The sequence below is a fragment of the Phacochoerus africanus genome, chromosome 7, assembly GCF_016906955.1.
Source record: "Phacochoerus africanus isolate WHEZ1 chromosome 7, ROS_Pafr_v1, whole genome shotgun sequence".
Taxonomy (NCBI): domain Eukaryota; kingdom Metazoa; phylum Chordata; class Mammalia; order Artiodactyla; family Suidae; genus Phacochoerus; species Phacochoerus africanus.
Genome location: NC_062550.1, coordinates 11,837,247 through 11,845,696, shown reverse-complemented (window position 1 = coordinate 11,845,696; position 8,450 = coordinate 11,837,247). Strand labels below are relative to the sequence as shown.

The window sequence follows — 8,450 nt, the reverse complement described above, 5'->3', positions numbered from 1 at the left end:
CGCTTCCGGTCTGGTGCAGGGAGACCCGTGGCGGATAAACTATCGGGGAGCGCGGTCCGCAGGACCTCAGAGCCCGGATAAGGACGGGGACCACTCCTTGCACAGGGCCGGACAGGATCCAGTTACTACTGCAGCGGGTGTGGAGAGCAGACCAGGCGGGGCTGCTGCGGCGGATGGGACCAGGCCAGACCCGCCAGCTTTGGAGCGGGCAGCAGCGGAGGGACTCGCTCCCCTGGGCCTGTCGCCATCTGAGTCCCTGGGGAAGGCCCGGCGCCCGGGGAAGCGCCATCCGCTGTCACAGGGGGCAGCTTCAGGGGCCTGGAGGGAGAGGCCGGGCGGCCTCGGGGCGAAGAGCCGGGAACTGGCCGCTGAAACGCATTCCAGAAGTGTGTCACGAAGGGGAGGGCTGGGATCGTGCAAAATGATTTGCAGGTTTCGACGCCACAGGGACTAGAAGAAGGAGAACGCTCGCCTCCAGGAGGGAGGGACGTAGGGGCCAAGCTCCCGAGAAGGTGGGAAGGACGGCGAGTGCGCAGGTGTGGGGTCAGCTCCCGACGGAAGCCGCCTCTCCCGGCCGAACGGGAAGGACGGGAGTGGGTTCCAGCAGGGGTCTAGGTCTGGTAGCAGAAGGTTCCTTCAGGGGGATGGGGACGGCCCACCCCTCCGCCCGGAACTAGGAAGAGAGGTGACTGCGTGCATTTGGGAGTCGGAGATTTAGGGGGAATTTCAGAGATTTGGGAATTACTGGCAGGGAAACGAACGCAGGAGGGGGTGGCTGAAGAAGCCCAAAGGCCCAGGAGCCTCGGTGGCAGTGGGAGCCAGGGCAGAGGTGACAGAGAGAGCGCCCCCTGGGGAGGGTGGCGGCGCGGCCGCCAGGAGCGGATGCAGGGGAAGCGGAGGTGCAGGTCTGAGAGGCAGCAGCGGGGAAGCAGCCCCTGCTAGGGCCGGAGCTCCCGGGCTGGAGGAGCCAAAGGGCGGTCGCCGAGGCCTCGGCCTTGGGCTGCGTTTCCCACCCCCTCACCTCTTCGGGGGAGCGGTGCCTTCGCGGCCTTTTTTCCATCTTACAAGTCAAATCCAAGTTCCATCTTTGAGCTGCAGGAGGAGGCAACGTCTCGTAGCACCAACACAAGCAGGCCGGAGAATGGTGTTTCTCTCTTTTATTTAAAAACAGTGCTTCATTACCATTTGCAAAGGCAGAGGCGGTGCTCCTCCTTCGCTTAGAGTTTATAAAAGCCAGCAACATGATCAATAATTTATACACATGGATAGTAATACAAAAAAATAAGGAATAAAAGCTAAAGCTCTAACTACTCCGACCTTCACAATTCCAGCTACTTGATAATAGGAATAACCCAATGAATACTGTATGGTCTGAAAGCTACTATACAATATGATTCTTAACAAGAAGGGGAGGGGAGTAGAGACTGTCACAAAGCCCTGGGTGCTTCTCTGGAGGCTGCAGGGAAACAGGACCCTGGGCAAGCAGCTCCGGTGTCCTAGGAAGTGATTCTGGGGGGGGGGCGGGGTGAGGAGGGGAGGAAGGCAAGGTGGTTGATAACACAAGCATCCCATGTGATGCCCCGTGCCCCAAAGGTACCTGTTTTGCCATGGCAACGGGAGGGGGCCGGAGAAACTGCATGTGGCATGTAGGGATGGTTCCATCCCTGCCATGGGGGCGGGGATGGGGGGAAAAGTCGGGGGGGGGGGGGTGTGTGGTCGGTGGCATTTCTAGCCTTGCAAAGATCTGGGCTGAAAAGCTCAGAGACTCAGTAGGTCCGCCTGTCTGGGACAAGGAAACTCAACTGGCTCTCTGGGCACTTTGCAGCCCTGGCTTATGTGTGTCAGTCCCAGGTTTGCTCCAGCTATTCACAAGCAGAATTATAACACAAGAAAGAAACAATTCATATCCCTTAGGGGGCCCAAAAAAAAAAAAAAAAGATCAATTCGTCACTCGATATATAATACAGCCAAAAATGAGCTGCCAAAACAAGCACACACACACACACACACAAATACTGTGAACAGAAAAAATACAAGAAAATGACTAGGCTGGGGGTCTTGATGGGGTGTTGACATTGCTTAAAGCATGTATCAGTCCCCGGAAAAACCAAACCAAAAAACGTTTAAAAAATGCAAAAACTTCTGTACCCCCTGGGACTCTGGCGTTGGTAACGGGCAGGGGGCGGGGAGAGAAAAGAGAAGCCATGCTCCCTTTTCGCTGGCCAGGGGACACCGGCTGGTGTGTCCCTGCCAGGCGGGGACCCAGCGCCCTGGCCGGCAGTCTCCTTAAAGGCAGGGTTTGAGTCGTGGCTGCCGAGCGGTTCTCTCCGTTACCAGTCCCTGCCAACCAGCACTACCATGGCTGAATTGATCTACCGTTTTCCTGAGTGAACTGTAACTGGTTACAGACCCGGTAACAGGGAGAAGAACTAGCTACCACGGGCGACTGGCAGGACTTGAGGAATCCCCTCCAGCCCTCGGCTCCTGGCTCCTGGCTCCTCGTGCATTTGATTCGGAATTTGAGAACTTGCCCAGGCTGGTGTGCAGGCTGCATTTGAAAGACAGGTGCCGGGGACTCACTGCACTCACTAAGCCAGGGGGCGCACGCTGGCTTAGGACACCCGGAGTCTACTTGGAAAGGGCCCTGCTTCACCCTCTAGCTTTCAGGTGGCTATTGCCCGGCTGATCAGTAAAGCAAGTGTGAAGGAAGTACACGGGGAGAGGGGGACGGAGGGAAGAGGCTTTTGGACAGTAACATTTCCAAAAAAATAAAATAAAAAAAATTTAAAAGAAGTGTTTTATGCAACAGAGAATCAAGTTTCACTGGTGTATACTACAAATGGTCAAACATTTTCAAGAGCATGACAAAATAAAAACACACAAATCACGTTGGATGTTCACCTTGCCCACTATGTTTTCCTATCTTAAAACAGTGCAAACAGGTAACTTATGCTTTTAAAACACCACTACCCCTTCCCCACCCCCCAAAGTCCCTTTCCTCCTATTATCTGGGGGAAACAAATCTGCGATTTTGCAAATGTTACTGTGTGAGAGGGTTGCAAGCGGCAGAGAAGCGGCTGGACTTGCTGAAAGGGGGGCGGCCCCGACGGTGCCCCCTTCCCTCCTTACAGCGCCTCTGGGCTTCCTCACGTGGCCTCGGCCTCCTGCCAGGGGGAAGGGGGCGCTCCAGCCCTTCCTGCAGACCCTTGGGGTGGCTTCCATCCCGGGCTTAGGCCTCCCTCACGTCTGGAAGCTCCGTGACTAGTTATAGGGTGGTGGTGGCTCACTGACTTAGCTGCTATTGTTTCTAGGAAAGTAGAACCTAAACTAAGAGCAGTTCAGCCCCTGAGGAGTCACTCTGTCGAGGAAAAGCTAATTGTCAATGTCTGTGGAGTAGCTCTCCACTAGCTCCCCTTGAACTAAGAGTTGAGCCCCAGCCCCCTTCTTTTTCAAGGGGAAGTAAAACTGGTTCAACGCCAACTGTGGCTGTGGAGGAGGAGGAGGAGGGTAGGTTTTGCAAAACCTGAGAGCCTTAAAAATGATGACTCACAACAGCTGACGGGGGTTGGTGGGAGTCGAACTAGGTAACGTAAGGAATTCTGAAGAAGCGCTAAGGGCGGCTCTCTGGGCTGAAAGAGGGGTGTGCAGATGAAGGTCTTCCCCAGAGGCCTCCTGCAAGGAGCCTGGCCTCTAAGACTGAGATGCTCGGGAGAGAAGTCCGTCCGCCTCATGCCTGGAGCAGAGCTGTCGAAATTCACGTACTGTGACTCGGCATCGAGAGGGTTTTTGGAATCATCCACCAGCACATCCTCTAACAAACTCCCAAGATGCCCAACTCTCTTCTGACTCTGTGCCTTAGTCCAATGGGAACCAGAGTCAGGAATAAACAAGCACGGATGCTGTGAAGAACCTGCCTCTGATGAAACTGCCTGTATGGAGTCTCGAAGTTCAAAGGCGGATGGGGAGGTTGATACCATCAAACCGAGGCGCTCTGAGAGCCTGGATTCTCAGTGCTGACACTGAAAACCAAGGGCGCTTTAATAACAAGCGGGGCTCTACGGAGTCCTTAGTACAGGGAGCTGAAGGAAGCAGTGTTAAAACCAGCCCTGGAAATGCAGCAGAGGCCCGCTGGAAAACACGGAGCCTGCCTAAGGAGTCCTCAGCCAGAACCAGCTGAACTGAAATGCACAAGCGCTCAGGCTCCGGCCGCTCTTGGGGGCTGTGGGAGCTGCCTTCTCTGCCTTTCCCATCATCCTTACCTCTTTCTGGAAAAAAGAATAGATAGAACATTCTTGGACTCGCTGCCCGATTTCCCTCTCCTGCTACAGATACAACATTTAGAATTTGGCCTTGTCTCCACTGAGTCGTGGCTTGCCATTTGTGAGAATGGCTCCTATTTGAACAGGACACAAAATTTCTCTGTTTCTTGAGTCAGTAAAAGCTCTCCCTTAAAACAACAGCAAAAGAAAGAAAGGAAAATTATCCTCCCTGCCCTCATTCCCTAGACCTGTGAGAGCCCCACGTCCCATCCCCCACCCCAACTAAAATATATATATATACACACACACAACAAAAATTGTCTTAACAGCAACAAACCAAACTTTGGCTCGGGGAGGGGAACCCTTAAAAAAATGGCCAACGGACTGGGCAGTTTGGCACCCCCTACTCTGTGCTTTCCTCCCCAGAATCTGTAAGAATTGCATCGAGGCCTCTAGCTTCCTTGACGCCCCCCCTGGTTTCAGGGTGGCTCTCCCGGTTATTAGCAGAGAGAGGATTCCGAAGGGGGAGAGGATATGTATTCTACACGACAGGCCAGGTCCCTGCCAGATACATCCCTCTGCTTACAAAGAATGCTTGATGCTGTCACATGTCAGTCATTTTAATTCAGGGACACGAGTCGGTATCGGTCAAGAACATGTGTGGAGGCAGGAGTAAAAAAACAAAACAAAACAAACAAAACAAAACCAAGCAAACCAAAACAAACCCATAACAGAAGCTCCATGTCTCTGAATTACTCCCTTTAGCAGCTATCCCTCGGGTGAAAGGTCACCCTAGTACCAATGTGAATAGACCAGGGAGCCAGACGGACCGTGCTGTTCTATTTTCTAATGCCTTCATTTTGGAAATGCTGCAGGACCCTTGCCTTTACCATTAACAGCTAAGAGCCAGAGGAGAAACACTGTCTCCTCTACCTCGAAAAGAGACATAAAGTCGAAGCTGGGTAGCGAGAGCAGTGACTTGCTGCTGAGGCTACCACTTGACTCTTTCTGGCAGCAAATGAGACCCTGGCCGCTTCTGTCCCACCTTCCTGAACAGGAGAGGGGCAGCCTCAGGGCTCCTAGTTCACGTCCTGTAGTGTTCGCACAGACCAAGTGGTCCAGGTGCTCAGTGGGGTGTCTTTGGAGGAAACGAGAAGCTGGGTGGAATGGCCGAGAGGGCCCCAGACTGTGGACAGAGAAGTGACTCGTAAAGGCTGGAAGATGAAAATTCCTATGGCTTTGGAGCTCAGACAAAGTGCCTTTGCCTGCCCTACACGCCCTCCTCACCGAAACCTCCAGGGACAGCTGATCTAGGACTCTGTGCTTTATCTTTTGCCAACAGAGTCTCTGTTATGTGTTTTAGACCCTGCGCTGACTTTGGGAAAGAGTGAGGGACCTCAAGGTGCCTTGTCAGACATCATCTAACACCCCTTTCCTCGCCCTCTCCCTCTTTACTGGCGCTCAACAGTTTGTATTCTGGCCCTCAAGCTGTGTCCACACATCTGCGAGACATCTGGCCACTGGCTATTTATTCGTCTGTCCCTGGGTCCGAAATTCCTGAATCTTGAGGACATGGGAGCAGGGTATGAGTAAAAGGAGAGATGAGCGAAGCTGTGGTTCAATGAACGGGGAAGAAGCCCAGCAGGGACGCTGGGGTTCCAGGGAAGAAAAGAATGATCTTTTTCATACTCCAGAGTTCATTCTGAGACCGGTTTCCTAATGAGGTGTTTATTATCCACAGTCTGAGCGTGTGTTTGGAAATATTAATACCATAATTCCAAAAACGATGCCAACCGGCTCAGGCTGTGCGTGTAAGAGGATTGTAAAAAGAATGGAGAAGCCAGGAGGCAAGAGGAAAGGAAAGTGTCTTCGTAATTCTCCTGCTTTGCAAGCATGAATTCCTACCATCTATTAGTGTGTGGATTCCAGCCACAGCCAATCAGAACTGCCTGCCAAAGACCAGAAACTCAGGAGACGAGAAGGAGATCCTGCTGCAGAGAGATCTCTCCCACTTCTTGTTCCCCAGCCACGCAGCACCAGACACACTTTGGTAATTCTGTCTGCTGATTTCTGATCAGATGCTTTTATCCACTCCTAATGCCTCTCCTTCCTCATTAACTGCCTCTTCCGTGATTGATAGAATAAGCTAAGCACGGACATACAGACATGGAAATGCATTTTTTTTTTTTTTACCACAGTTTAAAAAAAAAAAAAGAAAAGAAAAAAGAAAAAAATGCACAATCTTTGGAACAAAAGAATTAAAGGCAGAAATTTAAAGGAAAAATACATATTCAAAGAACATAGTGAGGTATAAAAAAGTATTCTCTCTTTTTTTGTTTTTTTTTGTTTGTTTGTTTGTTTGTTTTTCCTCTTCATCTTGCTATAGAGTTCCTCTACTAGTAAATATTGCAATAGCCAGGCCTCATGAACTGGGGGGCTGTCCCATTTGCAGGGGTCTCACGTCACTTCAGTAGGGGGCAAATCGGCTGTAGCCACCTCGGTATAAACTCGCCTGCAGTAATTAAAGACATAAAAATAATTAAAAGGTTGATGAGAGAAGCATTAAAAAAGAAGACGTATGTCCTGAGAAGGGATTTGAAACAAAACAAAACAAAACAAAACAAAAAAACCCCCAATAAAAACCAGCTTCCTTCGAAACTTCAAAGCAGCTGGTTAGATGTTGTCTACGCATGGACACAACTTCCGCCTCTAAGACGCTGGCGTTTCCCCCTGGGTACTGGCAAAGGTCTCACTTACACTCGCAAGGGAGAGTGCGAGAAGGCTCACTTCCCTGTTCACATGAATCAGCACCCAGGGAAGCTCAGAACAATGAAAACTAGGTCTGTAAATAAAACCACGTCTGATTTTCTTTGTTTTAGAGTATGGGTCTTGTTCTACCTTGATCACCTCATTACAACCGTGACCTAAAGCAGGCTGCCAATCGCACCTTCCTACCCATCACCTGACAGTGGAGAACACGCTACTCTGGCCTCCATCTCTGCATACCCCATGTCTGAGACTGTGCTGGATTTAGACCCGAGTTCATCTTTCATCTAAGAAAGTCTACGTCCTCTGTAATTTGTAAAGTATATCAACTAGGTCGCTTCCTGACATATCTGACTTTTACACACACACACACACACACACACACACACACACACACACACAACTAGACTTAAACTGAGCTTCATTCCTTTGTTTTATCTGTATCTACTGGCTCACCTTTTTCCACCGGAAGCTCCCTAGGACTCGCTCTCCTGGGTCACTCCTTTAGTACAGGACTTGCATCATTCTGGCACTAAATAAGACCTCAGGAATTGCCATCACTTTCTTTATACTGTCTCTACCTCAATTCTAAATCCCCACCCCAGGCCCCTACTACTTCCTTCCACAAATCTTCGCCGGTGGAGACTTAGTGTGAGAAATGGCAGGCTCATCCTTTACGTCTAAACAGACCCATCGTGTCGCCTCCTCGGAAACACAGCCATCCATGTTCCCAGGCTGCTTCCCAGTGACACTGTGGATGGCAGAGAATGTCTGGCACAAGGAGGGATCACTGCGGAAATGCCAGTCTTTGCTGAAGCCAGTGAGTCCCAGTCACGAGACGTGGGGGCGTCCAGGCCAACACAAAAATACTGCAGTGGGGCTTACTCTCGATGAGCTCTATGGACGTGGGGTGTAACTACGAAAATACCGTATTTCCAAAATGCTACTAGTAAAATACCTTTCTAAGGCATTCGCTTGGTGATTTCTAGTACTATTTACCAGAAGGCTTAGGAATAGCAGGGATATCCTGTGGCATTTGCATTTGAAACAGACAGGTTACATTTTTGGCAAAGTTTACTGTGGAAATTGGAGAGTCTTATGCCTCCAAGTCTTTGCTAAGACCCATCAATAAAACGGCCCCAGGCACGCATTCATCATCAACCTGTTCAGCATAAAAACATCAACCCGTCCCCTTCTTTCTCCCAAACAACGCTGTTACTCCAGGCACACGTCACTATTCATTCCTTTTTCGGCTCTCCTTCACCCGTCCAGGTGGCTCACACCATCACACACAGGTTGAGAAAGAGATATGAAAATTCTAGATAGTTCTATGGGCCATGGAAGAAGGGGTGACATGATTACCTCCCCAGATCTTCTGTAGTCTGGGATAAAAGTCAGAAGAAGTAAAATGTTTCAAAACAAAGG

At 50.6% G+C, this 8,450-nt stretch overlaps 1 protein-coding gene across 21 annotated transcripts in view; it reads right to left on the bottom strand.

The window, feature by feature from the left end:
- Nucleotides 1–1,142: 1,142 nt before the first annotated feature.
- The window catches only part of RBFOX2 (RNA binding fox-1 homolog 2), a 270,031-nt gene continuing 262,723 nt past the window's right edge, over nucleotides 1,143–8,450 (bottom strand). For all 21 annotated transcript variants that reach the window (XM_047786414.1, XM_047786416.1, XM_047786417.1 and 18 more), the window contains one exon: nucleotides 1,143–6,771. In XM_047786414.1, coding sequence (XP_047642370.1) covers nucleotides 6,717–6,771 — 55 coding nt within the window. In that variant the 3' untranslated portion in view covers nucleotides 1,143–6,716. The remainder of the gene's footprint in view (nucleotides 6,772–8,450) is intronic.